At 53.5% G+C, this 17,695-nt stretch overlaps 5 protein-coding genes across 5 annotated transcripts; 1 reads left to right on the top strand and 4 right to left on the bottom strand.

Annotated features, from left to right (window-relative positions):
* Positions 1–219: 219 nt before the first annotated feature.
* BGZ61DRAFT_472431 (ankyrin repeat-containing domain protein) lies at positions 220–7,838 on the bottom strand (the record flags this gene model as incomplete). The annotated part of the gene is made up of 5 exons (XM_046248337.1): positions 220–5,941; positions 5,992–6,994; positions 7,073–7,241; positions 7,375–7,635; positions 7,698–7,838. 5 exons carry the CDS (start codon positions 7,836–7,838, stop codon positions 220–222), a joined length of 7,296 nt encoding a protein of 2,431 aa, XP_046110856.1.
* Positions 7,839–8,497: 659 nt separating this feature from the next.
* Positions 8,498–10,555, bottom strand: BGZ61DRAFT_553755 (uncharacterized protein; the record flags this gene model as incomplete). The annotated part of the gene is made up of 4 exons (XM_046255554.1): positions 9,819–10,555; positions 9,503–9,704; positions 9,257–9,445; positions 8,498–9,199 (listed from the first exon to the last, which is right to left on the bottom strand). Exons 1-4 carry the CDS (start codon positions 10,106–10,108, stop codon positions 8,498–8,500), a joined length of 1,383 nt encoding a protein of 460 aa, XP_046110855.1. The 5' UTR covers positions 10,109–10,555.
* Positions 10,556–12,430: 1,875 nt separating this feature from the next.
* On the bottom strand, positions 12,431–14,090 carry BGZ61DRAFT_489842 (major facilitator superfamily domain-containing protein; the record flags this gene model as incomplete). The annotated part of the gene is made up of 4 exons (XM_046250262.1): positions 12,431–13,562; positions 13,616–13,821; positions 13,882–13,926; positions 13,980–14,090. The coding sequence occupies 4 exons, from the start codon at positions 14,088–14,090 to the stop codon at positions 12,431–12,433; spliced, it is 1,494 nt and encodes a 497-aa protein (XP_046110854.1).
* Positions 14,091–14,158: 68 nt separating this feature from the next.
* On the top strand, positions 14,159–14,571 carry BGZ61DRAFT_441507 (uncharacterized protein). Its single transcript, XM_046244589.1, has one exon. It carries the CDS (start codon positions 14,261–14,263, stop codon positions 14,423–14,425), a length of 165 nt encoding a protein of 54 aa, XP_046110853.1. The 5' UTR covers positions 14,159–14,260; the 3' UTR covers positions 14,426–14,571.
* Positions 14,572–14,827: 256 nt separating this feature from the next.
* Positions 14,828–15,989, bottom strand: BGZ61DRAFT_472428 (uncharacterized protein; the record flags this gene model as incomplete). The annotated part of the gene is made up of 3 exons (XM_046248336.1): positions 14,828–15,170; positions 15,213–15,454; positions 15,843–15,989. The coding sequence occupies 3 exons, from the start codon at positions 15,987–15,989 to the stop codon at positions 14,828–14,830; spliced, it is 732 nt and encodes a 243-aa protein (XP_046110852.1).
* Positions 15,990–17,695: the final 1,706 nt, after the last annotated feature.

Genomic DNA, 17,695 nt, shown 5'->3' with positions numbered 1-17,695 from the left:
GGTTGACGGAACGTTGTGATGCTTTGAACATGTCCTCTGTACCTACAACATACAAGATCGGGAAATCGTTTCCACAGCTCATCCAGTAGCAGCTTTCTCCCACTCACATTAGATTGAGACCTAAAGCCTCCCACGCTCAACACACAGATAACGAGCGACGGTAATCCAATCGTCTCCGAGCTCTAGAAGACACTTGATCAAGCTAAGATCAGAGAGACTTTACAGCACATCCGCGGTGACCTTGGAACCGGCTTGAAAATCCAGGAGTATGGTGGCCATCCTGGAATTTGTTGCAGCTTTCAGCATCATCTCTGTAACCCCTAGTCCACCAGTTCGTTCCATGATTGCGTGGAGTTCGTCTTTGCTTATAGTGCCATCAGAGGACAGTACAGCGCATACAACTTGTTCAGAGAGAGCGTTGTTATAGAGATCCGAGTCATCTAATAGTTGTCTCAACTCCCCCGATTCAGCAGCATTTCTCACGAGATCTTCAGAAATCGGAATCTTGCCTCCTGCTTGGAGAAGCATGTCCACCAAGGTTTTCTTATGTTCGCATTTTTTGTTGTCGCCTTGACGTAGACGACGACGATTGTCCATTTGCAGGATAGTCACTTCGAGTGGAAGCTTGCCATCAGCATCGATCGCGGTTGCGTCCGCTCCATGCTTAAGCAACTCTCGGACGGAGTCAACATCAGCCAGCTTACCAGCAATATGGAGCGGAGTTCCAAACTTCTGATGAAACTGTTTCGTGTCGGCCCCGTGCTCGAGTAGAAACTTGACCATGTCGGGCTGGTGTGTCACCAAAGCAGCGAACAGCGCATGCAAAAAAGTCCCGCCAGTCTCATTGACACTTGCTCCTTTGTCGAGGATTTGTTTTACGATTGCCATGCTCCCAGTCAGACACGCAAGGTGCAACGGCGGGCCAACCATTGGCGGTCCCTCGCCGCTTGCCTCCATCGCCTGTTCCAACCAGGACGTGTCCACGTTGCCTGGACGGGCGTCGTTCTTCAACAAAACCTCCACAATTTTCTCACACCGATCCAGACGCTGGGGCTTAACTGGAGGGGGTGGAAAGTCGGTACCTACCGTCCAGGTGCTCCCAACACAGCCTAGATTACGACGTTCCAAAGAACCCATAAACTCCGCCGAGAACTCAAATCGTGGTGCGGAGCAAGCCATCACAGCTGCCATCAGAGGTGTTCCGTGCTCTTTGCTGATACAATCCACGTCTGCTCCGTGATTGAGCAGAATCTGAATAATCGAGGCTTGCAAATCAACGGCCGCAGCATGAAGTGGATAGCATCCCTGATCATCTGGCTGATTGGGGTCCATGCCTTGCTTAAGCATGCGCTTTACTACCAGTTCGGATCCGATAGTACAGCCTTGGATGAATCGTTTCGCGTTGGCAGGAACATAATCAAGCAGAATTCCCATCCTTTTTTCGTCCTCTAGCCGGACAACGGCCGAGAATGCTTGGTTGATGGTGGGCTCTGGGTTATCGGTGCTCAATGCGACCTCAAGCAAAAGCTCCAGAATACGAGTATTTGCCCATTTCCTACAAGCCTCGCTGAGAGCATTGGGCATGTTCATCCCTGTTACCTTGGCGCCAGCTGCCAGTAAATCCTGGACAATATCGGCATAGCCTTCGCTGATGGCAAACGTCAGCGCGCTCATCCCTCGGACGGAATAGTTGACATCGGCCTTGTGCTGGATCAGGAGCTGGACAGTCTGTCTCGAGCCGTTTTCAGCCGCAAGCATGAGTGCGGGAAAGCCATCATTAACTTTCTTGTTCACGTTGGCGCCGCGGGCCAAGAGAAGCTGGATGACATCGATGTGTCCGGCCTTGACAGCTGCACTCAAAGGACTGGCGTACACATCGTTAAAGGAGTACCGCCAAATCTCCATCTGTCCCGTAACATCGACAGGAGCCCCAGAATCAAGCAAAGCCGTAACAATTGCCAAGTTGCCTTGCTCGGCGCTCAGAATCAGCGGATGATGCTCGACCCCAATCTTCGGCCGGGTCGAGCCCTCTGAGACATCTCCAGACACGTCTCCAGACACGTCTGCTCCGGCTGCAAGAAGTGTCTCAACAATCTCAAGTTTGCCAGCGCCAACTGCTAGTTGTAAGGCAGTCGGAGATTGATATTTCCTGCCACTGCGCGATACCGTGTCTGTATCGAATGCGAGATGCATATCTGCGCCATGATCGAGCAGCAGTTGAACGATCAGTTCGTTGCAGCTCATGATTGCAGCCCGCAATGCCGTGTGCCATCGCCCTTGAAGAATATTGACATTGGCACCTGCCTCCAGGAGCTTCGTGGCCATGGGTAAATGCCCAAATCGTGATGCAGCCTGGAGAGCTGTACCATAGTAATGCCCCAAGGCGTTTACGTTCACGCCCCGCGAGAGGAGCATGTCGACGTATGAATAATCGCCGAGGCAGACAGCCATTTGAAGGACAAGTCCATACCTCTCGTCGGAAGCTCTCAACTGGGTAAAGCGTGCCATAAGAGTGCGGATAACAGCACCAGGCCCATCCTTGAACACGCATTCAAGCGACTTTGCAGCCCTGAAGCGCCCATCAGGATCGCCCATGCTGTCTTGGAAGTCTGTAGAGGACATTTGCCCAGCAAAGTACTTTAATGGCTGCTGATGAAGCTTTTCCACCTCAGCTTCATCATTGAGAAGGTTTGCACCTGCGTCCAAGAGCACATTGACGATGCTCGCCGCTGAAGTCTCCTGTCCTGCCGCCCTGAATATACTAGAGCCTTCCCCGTTGACCGAATTGACGTCTGCACCAGCGTCAATCAACAACTGAATGGCCTTTTCGGTACAGAGATCCGCAGCTGCTTGAATGGGGAATATCTCATGAGCTCCCAAGTCATTGGGGTTGGCGCCATGTTCAACGAGGATCTTGACGACTTCTTCATGTTGAGATATGTCACTGTTATCAATCTCACTAAAGTCCAATTCAACCATGAGAAAATCGAACTCGTCCGGGTCACATCTAGGTCCAAATCCTCGAATTGCGGCTTGCAGTGGCGAGGTGTAGGACGGGGGGCCAGAAGAATTGGACCTGCCACCGAAATAATTGTATCTCCTTTCCATTCTTCGTCTCCGCGGTTCCTCCTCGATTGGCATGTCGGGAACAACTTTGTTGACATCGGCAGATAGTTCCTGGACCAGGTACCGGACAACGTCGCTATGTCCACTTCTGCAAGAAGACACCAATGCGCGGCCAATGTGTTTGCCAATGCGTTTGGCATCAGAGGGTTTCGCCTGGCAGTAGGAAACGAGGGCCTTGAGGATATCCAGGTAACCATTTCTAGCGGCACCAATAACATAATCCTGGGAGATTCTGATCATACCCTTCAGGGCTTCACAACTCAGAAGAATGTCAACGACTGTTGTGTGCCCCTTCATAACAGCCAGCTGAAGACCGTCGCTCAAGTCACTCGACTTCAGTTGTCTGAGATTCGTTGACTCTAGGATGTCCTTCAACAGATCTAAGCGCTGAAATTCGCAAGCAGCTTCAAACCGACTGCGCAACTCTTTCCTGTCCATACTGTTGAGTTCTCTGCATTTCTGGGACGGCGCCCGGGCCTTCGCTTTGAGTTGGTCGGCTTGATCCGTGGGGCAATATTGGGTCGCCTTGGCCAACGCAACATCAATCACATTGGAGTGTTCGTAGTCGCAACCGCGAGCAGCTTTGATAACTGATTTGATGCACGACTCAAGCGGGATCCTAGGAGCGAGGTAGTCAATGAGGACTTCGAGAACCGATGAGTGGCCTTCTCTGGAGGCTATGCTGGCCGCTTCTGTGACATGCTCATCACGTATGTCCAGAGCCTCCGATTTGCCGAGGATCAACGTAACCACGTCCTTGTTTCCGAGAGAAGCGCTTCTGAAAAGCGAGTTCGAGCTCCTATATGAATCCATAGGCCCTCTGGAGCAAGTTGGCTCTGGTGATGAAGCGTCACTAAGTGACGAGGAGTCCTTCTCCGCCCGAAAGATGGCATCAAGGTTGGCGGGAGGTGTTAGTGATGGACCTGGTTCCTCGTCGTATTTTAGGGGCCTGGAGACAAGATTCTTACGTCCGGGAGATGCATCCCGCAGTAAGGCTCTGTACTTCGATGGAAATCCGGATAAGCCGCAAAGATCTCTGTGGTCAGAATTGAACTCGCGGTAACCGTGATCCAGCATGAGCGCCACAACGTCTGGATTTCCCCCGTCAATCGCTGCAAGGAATGGTTTCTCAGATATCTTCCAAACCCTCACAGTCGCACCAGCACTGAGTAAGACCTTTGTCGTGGCGAAAGAGCCATGGGATGCGGCCGCTCGCAAGGCAGTTCCGTTAGATCCAGACTTTTGGTTGACTTTGGCACCCGCTTGGAGGAGAAGCTGGACAATGTCCGTATGAGCTTTGACTGCGGCAAGATAGAGCGCAGTACCAGTAGTCCCCCTTGCATCAACCTCGGCCCCATGTCGAAGAAGCAATAGGACAAGGGCACGGTGGTTCAATAAGCTCGCCGTTGCTAGGGGTGTGCCAAATTTCCCCTCCGTCTCAATGCCCATGCCCTTCTCAAGCAGAAACTGAATCAGATGTGGGCGTCCATACAGCACAGCGATGGCAACGGCATCCTCTGGGAAGATTCTCGTCCTGCCGGCGTTCACAGAAAGAGACCAGCGCAGAACGTTGAGATGCCCGCCTTCAATAGCCTTCCTGGTAACTGCCTTCATTTGATCCTCATTCCACTCCGAGACCTTCACTGAAGTAAAAATATCCTGTTGGAGTTGCTGGAGAACTTTTAGAAACCCAGCCTGTGCAGCACCTAAAACTGCCCGTTCATAGTCGGCTGCTGTCTGGAGTACTCTCCCGTTTTGGAGAAGGCGAAGAGCGACTCCCTCTCGACCGCCTTGATATGCGGCCTCAAGAGCATTGCAAACCGCAGTTCCACACCGCGGCGAGGCGCCATGCTCAAGCAGCTTGCCCACCACGTCTGTGTGACCTGCAAAACAGGCGGCATTCAATGGACTGCCGTGTCCTCCGCCTTGAACATCTATCTCAGCGCCATGGTTTAGCAGAGTTAAAATGACAGAGATGTGTCCGAAAGCAGCAGCAAGATAGATGGGAGTGTGGCCTTGGTGAGTTTTGCAAGAAAGATCAACTCCCAGAGTAGCTTGCAACACAGGCTCGAGGATTTTATCCAACCCGAAGGCGCTAACTATGAATAGCAGCGCTTCCCTGGTGTTTGGGACTCCACCAACAGCCTCTTTTAAGACATGGCCATTTGGAAAATGCTTGACGAGGAGCTGAATGTTGTCGAGCCAGATCCCAAACGAGGAAGTAATATTGAACCCCTCGTCGAAAAGAAAGGCTAATACCAGTTTGCACAGAGCATCTTCCAACTGTTCATCTTGAACGGCTTTGAAATGGACCAGCCAGTTTGCTGCAGCATAAGCGTAAATACTGTCCTTTGCTGATGACATCTCATAGTCTACTGGTGGACCTCGTGAGCAAACTTCCAGGCAGAGTTCGGTAAGCAGCCTGTGTCCTGAGATGGGCGAAAATAGGTCAATATTGACCAAATACTCTTTAAATGAGGAGTGCAAAAAGCGCAAAGTATTGCACTTGGGGTCCAGCACAATCAAGCCAGAGCACATTTCCATCAATTGTGGCAACGTCAAAGTGATGTCACTTGTTGTCGCCACAGCTGATAGGAAGGCCGAAGGAGTCAGGGACTCTCTCATGTAGAGAAGCAGTGAGAATGTAGTGATGGTCGTTGTGCGATCCGGGCCCGTCTCTTCAAGGATACCCTTCAGGACGTGCTCATACATGCTGTTCAAATCGGCGGCAACATTGTTCCTCAATGCAAACATGATGCCCTCTTCAGTCCGCTCGCTAGTTAAGCGTCTGATCTGTAGCTGTGCTGAGATGAAACTGGCTTATGTTAGCAGTTATACAAGACTGGCAGCAGAAAATATCCTCACCTCTCACCAGCATTGTCGAGAAGAGCCTGCCGCAACACGCCTCTCAAAGTAGGCCAAACTCTACCATCAACCCATCCCGCTGCAAGAGCGGTGTCAAGTTGGTGATTGACGAAAGTTTCCATGTCACTACGGACTTCCTGAGCCGTAACGTTGATTGTCTCATTTGGCGACAATACTGAGAGATGATGGTGGTTGTCTTTGGTGGACAGGAGGACCTTGACCACATTCTCCGAGTTCATAACAATGTTCGCCAAAGCATCAATTATTGCGCGATTCCCCTCCCCTTTGATGTGGTCAAGGCCATCAATGACGACGGTTAGAGGTTCTTGCTCAGCTATTTCAAGAATCAGCCGTACACAGTCATCGCTTGTCAATTTGTCAACGTCGACCTCATTGACTCGGGCCAAAGCGGAACGACGCTCAAAGTCAGACCAAAGTGAGTTATAAACCCTGGACTGTTCGGCTCTGCCAAAAGCCAATTGACTTAGAATGGTACGCATCACGTCATTTGACGAAGATCGACCTCGCTCAAACTCTTCACTTGAACAGTAAATGTAAGAAAATGGAGCCGCAGTCGGATATTTCGTGGTAGTCGTGATCAGATCATCCACCACGACAGAACACAACGTCGTCTTTCCACATCCCAGAATGCCCTGAAGCGACAAAATGGACGAGTAGTTTGATGTATGCCATGACTTATACCGCGGGTCGTTGAGCAGCCACTGTCCAAAGCCCGGCATCCTGTAGTCCGAGATGAATTGGTGATGCTCATGGCACTTCAATGGAGAGAGCCAGTCCAGCATTTTTGTGTGTTCTTCCTCGCTCAATGAATACCAAGACTCGACTGTTTGATCAGAGAGGCGTATGAAGTCAGGTTCAGGGAAATCGAATATCTGGGCATCTGTCCAACTTGCAAGGCGAAGCATGTCATTTGTCTGGCCGAGTATTTTCTCAGTGAATTCAGCATCTTCTTCTACTCGAGACTCGCTTTTGATCGCGGGAACTAATAAAATTGGTTAAAATTTATTACCTCGAGATAGAAATAAAGGCGAGAAGCCAAACTAGGGGAGTTTTGACGTACCGAGTGGGTTGCCTTTGAAGTCGCTGACCATTCTTCCGAGGTGAGTGAGAATTCCAGCATAGAGGTGCGTGAGGGCTTCCGCTGCGATTTCATTTGCTGGTAAACTCCTTTGTTCAAGGTATTGGCTTTCAAATCCGTGGCATCTGCTAATCAAGCGAGCAATGACGTCCTGTCGAAGCTTTTAGTACTTTACTTCAGACACCAAAGACGCTCTGTCCAGACGCAATCGACAACATGGAACTGATAACGTCCATTTGTGCTCGTGCAGTTCGGGGAAATATCCAAGTGAAGACAACACATACCAGTTGAGTACATCTATTGGCGAATTCCTGGACGCTGCCGACAGCTGCTCGAAGAAGAAATCGAATGGCGGCCCAAGGAAACGAAGCGTTTATCGAGTCCGACTGGACAGTCATATTGCCTCGTTCGTTGAATCGTCGAGCTGAATCTGCTACCTTTTCTAACAGGTCGCGTACGATGATTTGATTGCCATCGCTTTTCAATATCCACCGCTTTCGCAAACACTCTTGCTGTCTTTCGTTCACGGCTTCCAATACAGCAGGCTGGGAAGCGGTCAATGAGGTCAACTGATACAAAGGCTCGCCCAGGCTTCAAGGTCACATACCAGAATATCGCGTTTTTGCATCCTGACTGCCGTCTTCAAATACAATTTGAGGTCTTCATCCGTGATCAACGCCAGCGCCTTGTCCCAGATGCTCTCGACGCGCGTCGAATCAGCCAAGGCTGGTTCGGAGAGTGGCGCCATGGCGGGAACGGGTATGATGGGCGGATGCGCTGCTTTGGTGTGGAAGATGAAATCTTCTCAGGTCTCTAGACGTGGAAAATTCGTCATATAGCTTGTTCTTGTTCAAGACCAGAGTTTGTAAGGGCAGAGCCAGCGAGGTCAAGCGGCCAGCGATTGAGTCCTATTTTAAAACTCGGTTGCTGGTTGTTGGTTGTTGACTGTTGGCTGGTGGTTGGTGCCTATACCAGGATCCCCTTGCAGCCTGCTGAGTCAGTGCGAAGCTGCGCCACGGACGGCGTTTCATGATTCCCATGGATTTGTACAAAATATTGCGCTGATGAACGAGGAGAGTCCTTTGCTTCTCACAAAAGCTTTCTCGGGGCACCATTTGGAGGAGAAACCATCATTTATTAGTGGGGGGTTCCAATCATTCTGGCCAGTTCTCGCCACACACGGCTGCAAGCGTCGTGACACTACCCCCGCTAGGCCAGCCTCCACTGTAATTCAGGGCTGTTTCTACAGCACAATTTACAATGCCATCTCACCTGTGAATTGTTCAGTCATCACTGATCGTGACCAACAGATGGTGAATAAATGAATTAACAATATAATAATAATGACATCACTCCAGGATATCTTTTACGTCTCATCATCTCAGAACATGGCATGCAAAACCTCCATCACATACTGGTCGACCTCTTCCCAGGCGCCTCCGCCATCCGTCGCAGCTCAACATCGCTCCCAGACTCAGTGTCATCCAAGCAGCTCTCTCCTCTGTCGAAGCGCAAGTCTGGGCTCACCGCCACCCTGTCGACCTCTGTCTCCACCATGTCGCTGTCCCTTCCTTCTGTCATGTCTCTCAGACCCTCTCGGAGTGCGTGGCTGCTGGTGATGAAGAAGATTGCGGCATTCCACAGGCCCTGCAGCGGCAAAACGGCCGCCGTCGCGACATGGTACTCGTAGGGCGACTCGCCTACCATCCAGCTGTGGATGCGATTCATGCTGCTCGGTATCCACGTAACCAGAACGCTCAGCGCAAAGAGGAAGCTGGTCCGCAAGTACGCTCGCTTGATGGGATCCTCGACGACAAACTTGGACACGGCCCTGTTGGTTGCTGATGTGAAGCGGCGCAATGGGCGTCTCGACCGCACCGGAGCGCCTGCGGGAGACGTGGCAGTGGAGAAGTATTGGCTAGGCACGGTCTGGATCGGCGAGGGCGGAGATTCATGGAATGAGGCTTGTGATGTTGACTGTGTGTGAGCAGGTCGAGGCTCTGAGGGGGCCGCTGTGGTACAAGCTTTCGACTGGACGACCTGGACTTCGGTGACGATGGTTCCGTAGAAGCAATCCTGGGGGACATGGAGTTCTACCCGAGGCAACTGCTGCTGAAACATGTTAGTGGGTGATGTCTCCAAGGTAAGCGTGGCTGAATCGCGTACCTGCTCGTGAGTTGTTGCAGTCTCTCTACTCTTGGATGCGGAAAAGCTTCTTAGTCGGTTCCTGGAGCGGAAGACGTGATATCCAACCATGAAGTAAAATAAAAGTGATCCAACAATGCAAATCCAAATGAGCATGTAATAAGAGTAAATGCGAACGTTTTCCCAGTCATGGTCAACCCAACACCAGATCTACCCATGAGCGTCAGCGAAGGTACGAGCAGAGACCTAGGCAAGGGTAGCACTTACGACTGCTTGGCCAAAGACTCTTCCGCGGCCCGGGTGCCTAACCAGGACCAGCGCAAGAGAAATGCCAAAGGGGCCTCCGTAGCAGATCAGGCAGTATAGCCACCACCACTTACGGAAGGCATCTGGACTTGTTCGAAAGAAGAAGACGAGGAAGACGTTGAAAGCCATGGCGAGAGACCACCAGGGGTCAGACTGCATGAACCTATGACAGTGAGTCTTTTGTTCGAATATGCAAGGCACCCCAGTAGTATCACCAGTTGCTCCAATGACAACCAATAGAACTACCAGAGAAAGGGTTGAGATGGATGCAACTTACATCTGGAATAGGAAGCCTTGCCCCTGACAGAGGGCAGATTCAACGCCTCTGTTCAAGCCATCCATGGCGATGATGCTCGCGACACTGGCGCCGATATTGGCGATGCTCGCAAACATGATGAATGTGTTTTGGACATTTCGCACACGCGGAACCAGGGCATACGCAACGAAGATCAAGACCACAGCCACCAGGCTGACGGAGCCTCCTATGCGCTCCAGCAGCACCAGAGTCTCGATCTGGCTCGGCTTCAGTGCCTCGGCGCGGGCGGCGAGGAGCGTTTGCGTCGGCATGGCATTCGGCGAGCGGGCGAGGGAGCGAGTGAGGGAGGTGAGGATCAGGCTGTATCACCCGATGCGGATGAAGATGAGCGTGCAGGCTCTCTGGCGGTTTGTGTGTGGTTCTCTGCCCGATCCCAGGGCAGAGAATAGAGGTGAGAGCAACAAAAACGGCCCAGACTAGGGGCGGACGGTGTAAGGAAGCCTCGCCTCGGATGGAAGCGATGCGATGCAGAAGTAGAGAGCGACGGAAGGGAAGAAAGAGGTGAGCGGGAGAGAGGAGAAGAGAAGAGAGGGGGATTGGATTGGATTGGATTGGATTGAGACAAGCGAGAGTGTGTTCCGCGAAGCCCTCGCACAGGAGCAATGCCGGCGGCCGAGGGCTGAGGAGGAGAGAGGAGGAGAGAGGAGAGGAGAAGAGAGGACACTCGTCTCGCACAGTATCCGTCAAGGCAACGCGAGTGCGCAAGCTGGAGTTGATTGTGCCACCGTCGCGCAGTTGGCTGTTGGCTGTTGGCTGTTGGCTGTTTGGCTGCAGGAAGCCGATGCTAGAGTGCGAGAGTGAATCAGTGATCAGTCAGAACAGACGGGCGGTTGGTTGCAGATGGAGACTCATCTCCGTCGCAGGGCTGCTTCGCCCACTCTCGCCCGTCCCTTTTTCATCTTGATCTCACTCTCGCCTCACCTCACCTCCCTCCGCGTCGAGGTGGGCAGCTAAAAGTGCAAACGTCGCTACCAACGGGATGCTTCAGCCGTCACCTGGCTGCCACCTGCCACCGGCCACTCACAGCCATGGCCCGCCAAACACCAACGCCGCCCGCCAATCTGCAGCGTCCTCCACCCTCCCTCCTTTGTCCATCCCGCAACTCTTTCACGGCTTCCTACATCTGGCTTCTGCATGCCGTCAAAGTGCGCAGTAAGCTCATCACCCACCTGATTCCACCTGGTTCCGTCAAGCTACCAAGCAGCTGTCAATGGCCGTGGCAATCAATCAGTCCAGACGCAATCCATTGATTGCTTCTACCCACAGCTCTACACCACAAATACCAAGCAGGCCAACCACCACGATCAAGCCAAGCCCGCTCGCCAAACACAAGCGTCCAATCCGTCTTCCCCAGCTCTCGGCAGATCCACACAGTCCCCCGCGTCCTGATTGCCGGGTCCCCTGCATCTCCCAGGATGGCAGACATGGATGCCTCACGTCTCCGTTTTCAGCTCCTATGACGAACCCAGCCAGACCGGATAGGCCAATTCCCGCGCTGGCTTCGATCAGTCCAGAGGATTCAAAACGGTGACGGCACCGCGCCCGCAAGCTAAACCTGAGAAAAGCAGTACCACCACCAAAACGCAGCCCTGACGGTCGAGTCCATCAACGCATCCACGCCCGCCGAGTCCGCGACGTCAATCACCAATCACCACCCTCCGCAGGCAAACTCAACCACCTTCCACAGCCAAACACGCAGCCGCCACACCGCCCTCGCAATCCTTCAACTCCGCACTGCACTGCACAGTTAGTTCCCAGCGTCCTGGCTGTCGCAAGCCATCTCGCCAAGTCCGGCCAGCCAGCTCCCAGCACGGTGCGCCACCCCCAAATCGTCCTGCCCGTCCGTATTGCGGTGAATCGAACACGAGACCTAGCCCGGAGTTCCAAGCACGTCAATGGAGAATGTGCGGATTTCTTTTGGTCAAGCCTCATTACGGTGGCCAGGACTGTGAGACAACCCGCCGAGCCGCTGGCGATCATCTCACACCGACGTCTTTAAATATACTAGGTTCCAGTAGAGTTGCCTCAGAGATCTTCGGCCAGTTAAAGCCGCGTTGGTGAGAAATACTCCGACACATACCTAAATGAAGCGGTCGCAGAGGTTCCATCAATTCCGGATGCTACAGAGATGTACATCAGATAACTCAGAACCATACGGTGACTGCCCTGCTACAAGTTCCACCACCTTCACTAGCCCCAGCCAATGTGGGGTACGGCACGGGCTGAAGCCTCAACACATTTAAAGACGCAGAATGTATGGCCTGGCCTGCAGCTCCCGTAATTAATTCTATTTACGGTATATCGGCATCGTCCTTCAGATCTATACGAGGGCAATTGATAGGACACGTCGTTCACATGCATCTTTGGGGGCCAAGTAGTTTGGCCAAGCTACATCAATTTCTCAATCCGGTATCATTTTGTAGGACAAGATTTCGTTCGCGTTGTGCAACAGCCCCTAGAACCAACCTGATAGATCATATCCAGAATTCAATTTCATCCGTGTTACCAAACCCATCAGTTCAGTCGCAGACGGAAAGCTATCCAAACTTGTAGAATACATCATCTCCCCTCCTCTACAGCGTGTAGATGAAATCGGGCCTCTGGTCGCCCATGGCATGAATTGCCTCGGGTGATTTGCCCTGCACCCAGTGGTCCCGCTCGCCACTCAGACGCTTCTTATTCTCCCGCGCGAGCATTGTGTACATGATTGCGCTGCCACAGAAGACACCAGTAAACATAAAGGCAAGAATTGTTCCATGACCCTCGTAGAAGCGAGGCGGAGAGAAAAAGACATTGCTGCTGACGATTCCGTTCAGGTTTCCCCATCCGATAACGAAACCAAGGACGATACCACGTTTATACACACCCTCGACGTTGTTAGCAACCCAAGTGATGGTGATGGGGATGACCGGGTAGATTCCCAGGGCGCCCAAGAAGCAGCCACAATATTGTACGGCAGGCTTCGTCGACGCAATCAGCATAATAAAACCCGTGAGGCCAATAGGCGCAGCAATCAGGTTAAAGATACCACGCCTGTTGATGCGGTCGGAGTAAATACCAACGCAGACGGTAACAATGGCAGCCAGGGCGTATGGGGGCACGCTCAGAAGTTGGTTCTTGATAACCTCCTCTTTGGTGGTAAATGACATGTTCTGGATGATGGTGGGCAGGAACACGCTGAAAGAGTACAAAGGCATAAGCGGGCCCATGTAGATCATCATACCAACGTACGTCTTCCAGTCAGTAACAGCCTGCCAGAAGTACTTCATCTTGAACTCTTCGTGTTGGGCCGAAGCTTGCTGGTCGCGTTGGAGTCGGAGAATGACACGGCGGCGATCCTCATCGGATAAGAACTTAGCCTCATCAGGGAAGTCGTGGACCATCCAGAATGAGATGATACCAACAATAATGGTCAGGAGACCCTCGAGGATGAAAATCCAGGCCCAACCGCTAATGTTGGCAATGCCGTCCATCTTCTCGATACCAGCCGCCAGCAGACCACCAAAGGAGCCAGCCAGGGCAGCAGCCGAGAAGAACCAAGCAGCGCGAGCACCAAACTCGGAACGTCTGTACCAGCAAGAGAGATAGTAGTTGATCCCGGGGAAGAGACCAGCCTCAGCCACGCCGAGGAACCATCGAGCGGCCATCAGACCTGACCAGTTCTTGACGAAGCCCATTCCCAGCATACAGGCGCCCCAGAGAACCCTTTATTCAAGTCAATCAACCACTCGGACAACCTAGCAGAGAGGGATGCTCACATGATGGTGGGGATGAAGATGGATGGGCGAGTGCTCTTGAGGAGAATGTTGGCAAGAACCTCAAAGAGTGCGTACGAAATGTAGAAGATGGTCAGGGTCGAATTGAATTGGGTCGTTGACATGGGAATGTCGGTCATGAGACCGGCGATTTTGGCATTGCCGATATTGGTACGATCGAGGAAGCAGACGAGATAGAGAAAGCACAACTAGATACAATTAGCACATTGGGGTCTCTTTTAAACGATGAGTGGTTCTTGAAGACATACCCATGGGATGAGCCTCATGTCAAGCCTTCGAACGAGTTTGCGCTCCTACAATGCTATTAGCAACAGCCAGCCTGGCTAATTGGACGAGAGCTACGCACCACCTCCTTCTTCTCGGCATCAGACAAGCCAGCATCAGGATCATTGACGAGATCAACCTGCTGAGTCGTGGCCTTTTCGTCGAACACTTCGTTTCGGTCGACTTCGCTCATGATTGCGGAGTAGACGGGAGGAAAAGCTGGCGCCGGGAGGGTTATGGGACGAACCACCGGACGGAGGGGGAAGGGAGGGAGGGAGGGAGGGATCTCCGAGTCACGTTGACGGGAACGTGGGAGAGGGAAGGAGAGGGCAAGGATGCCGCAGCCAGCCGAGCAGAAGAGCAATGGATTGGCAGGCGGGATCAAGACAGAGACTCAGGATTGTCGACGATGCGAGACAAGCACCCCAAAAACGGGAGTGGTGGTGGAACGGTGGAATCGCGTGTGAGGCGGGAAGCAAGGAGGAGGGGGGTGGAGGCAACACCACGAAGTATATAGAAATGGACTGAGTGCCGGAAGAGATGGAGGCAATCGCTGAGGAGGCGAAATCGCTGAGGAGACGAGTATCTTCCTTCTTCTCTGCGGGGGAGCTCCTTGTTCTTATAGTCAAGCCAGACGACGAGATGAGGAGAAGGGCGTTGGGTTTAATAGAGAGCCAAGCCACGGCTCGCCGACCATTGCCCCGTCTGGGGGAATGCAACCCCGAGAGAGAAAAATGAGGAGCAAGTGTGGAGAGGAAGCTTTCTGCGCCAAGGAGCGCCATCTTCCAGTGAGGAGGAGGTACATGAACAGGATTCCCTCTTCTCCCACATCTTTTTTTCCTCCATTACGTCCGCCCGTCCGCCCGTCCGCGTCCAACCCAAGCCGCGGACCCGCCGCGGGCCAGCGAGCGAACGAACCACTTACTTGCTTTAGATGTTACCTTGCTGGATGGATGGAGATGGGGTTGGGATGGGATGGGATGGCGCCGCGGACCCGCCGTTGTTGTCTCGGGGGGGGTGGGGGAGTGGGGGAGTGGGAGAAAGGAGAGAGTGGGAGAGGAGGCAATTGGGCCATGCTCGCTCGCCCCCTCTCACTGGGTGGCCTCTGCAAACTTGGCACCTGGGGTCTCGGATCTGTCCATCTCGACTCTGTGGACGCCGCTGGGCTGCGGGGTTTGGGGTCACGGCTGCGTGGAATGCCTGCAAGTGGAAGTGTGGAAGTGTGGATGTGTGGATTGTGCTTCTTCGTCTCGGCGGGACGGGTACGCTTACGCTTGGGGGGGCGTCACACACAACACACAACACACACACACACCTGGTGAGAATGAGAATCCCTGCAAACGCTAGCCATGGGTTCTTGCTGTGCGGCTTTCGAGGCGGCCACGCGAGATGGCGCTCGGCGTGCTCGGGCACCGGGGCCTGTTTCTCTCTGTGTGCCTGTGTCTTTGTGTTGCCGTTGCCCAGACGGGATCCAAGCCAGGCCAAGTCGCCCATCAGCCGAGAGCTAGCCCGTTGATCGACAGCCAGTCCCTTTTTTCGTTTTCGTCGGCGTCGAGGCTAGCAAGGAAGCAGACCGAGGAACGTCATTCTAGGCCATATCAGAACAGAGCTTAAAAAAAAAAAGAAGAAACCCGTCCGGGTCGTGACGAAGCTTCAATGCCGACGTCTCCTGATTCCTCCCCCGCGTCCCCTCTTCTGCGTCGACTGATCAAGATGAGATCCGTGATTTCCCCCAGAGATGCATCTCTTGTGACCCCGTGGGGAATTCCCTTGCGCTCTGGGGAAAAAATCGCCCGTCCCAGGCCAGCCTCCCCCCTTCGCCATCAGGAGACGCATCGCCAGAGAGCGTGTTCCGCCCGGCTGGGTGGTCTCACCTTTCGCACACGCCCCAGCATCCTGGGCGTCGGCTCACCCATCTCATCTCATCTCAGCCCACTGCGCACACCCGCCTCCGTATCTGTTCGTTGCCGTGCTGAAACTGCAGCCGCGTCCGTCGCGTGGTTTGCGTCGCCTCCATCAAGCCACCTTGGCGCACGGCGACGGCGTTCGTCCTCCATGTCCAGCTGGCAGTATACGTCGAAGGGGGGCCCATTTCGGACTTCAATTCGCTAATATGAACCCAAATATATACCTCCTTTGTCTTTTCCTCGTCTCAATAGCAATAGGAGGGTTTTAGGCCGTGGCGTTAGGTTGCTGTTAGTCGCCGAAACCTCCTCGTCGCCTGCATCTCTTGGCTCTCGGCCCAGCCAACGAGCTACCTCGCATTTCGCCTAGATCAGCTCCCGTGTCTAACTCTTGACCCAGACCGGAACGGTGCGAAATAGCCCCCCGTGTCGAGAACATTGCATTGCTGGAGGTTAGTTTAGACACGCGCCAAGATGGCCAAGCCTACTAGAGCGTTGTTTCTCCGTCAGCCTTGAAGGTGGACAACCATCTCCACCGCGCAGCCCGGAGCTAGCGAGTTGCACCCTTCTGCACACATCCGCAACAATCCAATATCGGGTTTCCCTGGCCGACCATCATCAACACTCAACCAGGCACACACGCATATCGAATCAGTAGCCTTGCAAATGTCGATCCCAGCCAGCCCACTCTTGGCATCCCTTTTTTCTCCCGGTGTGCAGATCAACACGGGAAGGTTATGTTTGTTGGGTGCCTATCAGATCGAATCCCGTAACGCCCACTCCCGAAGCCAAGCAACCACCCGCGGCCCCAGAGAACTCAGCCTCCTGCAGGGCGAAATTAAAAAGACTCAGCTCCGCAAAGAGGAATGAATAAATGAAGAAGAAGAAAAACGCAGTTGACAGGAGGACAAGCAAAGTAGCTGCAGCGAGCTAGGGAGCCAGCATGACGTTATTGCTTCTCGAACCTTGACGGGCCCAGTGATAGCCGTAGCACCGGTTACGCCCCCATCTCCACCACTTTTGCGCCCGCCGCCACAGCGAAGCCCACCGCCGCCGCCTCTGAGATAACTCGGTGACTGGGACTCGTGCGACGCGCAGAAAAATAGAAAAGTAAAATCCCAGAATACGAATTGCAATATCTCGTGTGTGACGGGAGAAACAGGAGCGTTGTCGGAGTGGCTGAAGATGAGGATTGCGGGTGGATGACGAGATCCAAGTTCTACACGAACGTGTACGAAGACAAAATGTGCTATAACCGTCCGCCAACCAGGGTCGTAGCAGGCATCAGGATCGGGAACACACATTACATTGAGCTAGCGGATGGAGGGCATTTCTCGCACCGTCTCGGGTTCCTCCAGGTCCAGGATCTCGAAGAAAACGTGGAAGACCAAGTCCGTCACTTACGGTTGGGGCGCCAGCGAACAGTTCACTTCAGCGTCTCAGTCCACGCCATGGATCGACCCCATCTTCCCCCGCAGCCCCCCTCCCCAGCTGGTTCTTCCCCGCGCCACGAGGGTGTTTCTCCGCAGATCCGTAGTTTGGATCTCGTTGGGGGAGTCCTTGTCTGGCTAGGTTGTAGGCATCCTCATCCTCATGGGTGGGGGACGCCTGTGGCCTGTTTCGCACGGGCGTCACCCACTACACTACACCACTTTGCTTGCGCTGCCCTCCAATCCCAACTCCGGCCCTCACCTTACGGTGGTCCGATGCGCACGGTGGAGTCGCGGAGGACGAAGACCGTTGGTCGGGCGCCCAATCGCCGACGCACCCAGCCGCCCGACGCCCGACGCCCGGGGTCCGGGGCTCGGCGTGCGGCGGCTATTGCCTTGTCCAGAAGACGGTTGATGGTTGACCCTCCCAAAACTAGATCCCTCTTTCGCATCCATCCTTGCCC

Source organism: Ilyonectria robusta (genome assembly GCF_021365365.1).
Source record: "Ilyonectria robusta strain PMI_751 chromosome Unknown BGZ61scaffold_2, whole genome shotgun sequence".
NCBI classification, from domain to species: Eukaryota; Fungi; Ascomycota; class Sordariomycetes; order Hypocreales; family Nectriaceae; genus Ilyonectria; species Ilyonectria robusta.
Note: the sequence above shows the minus strand (reverse complement) of the source record. Positions and strands in the feature narration are given on the sequence as shown.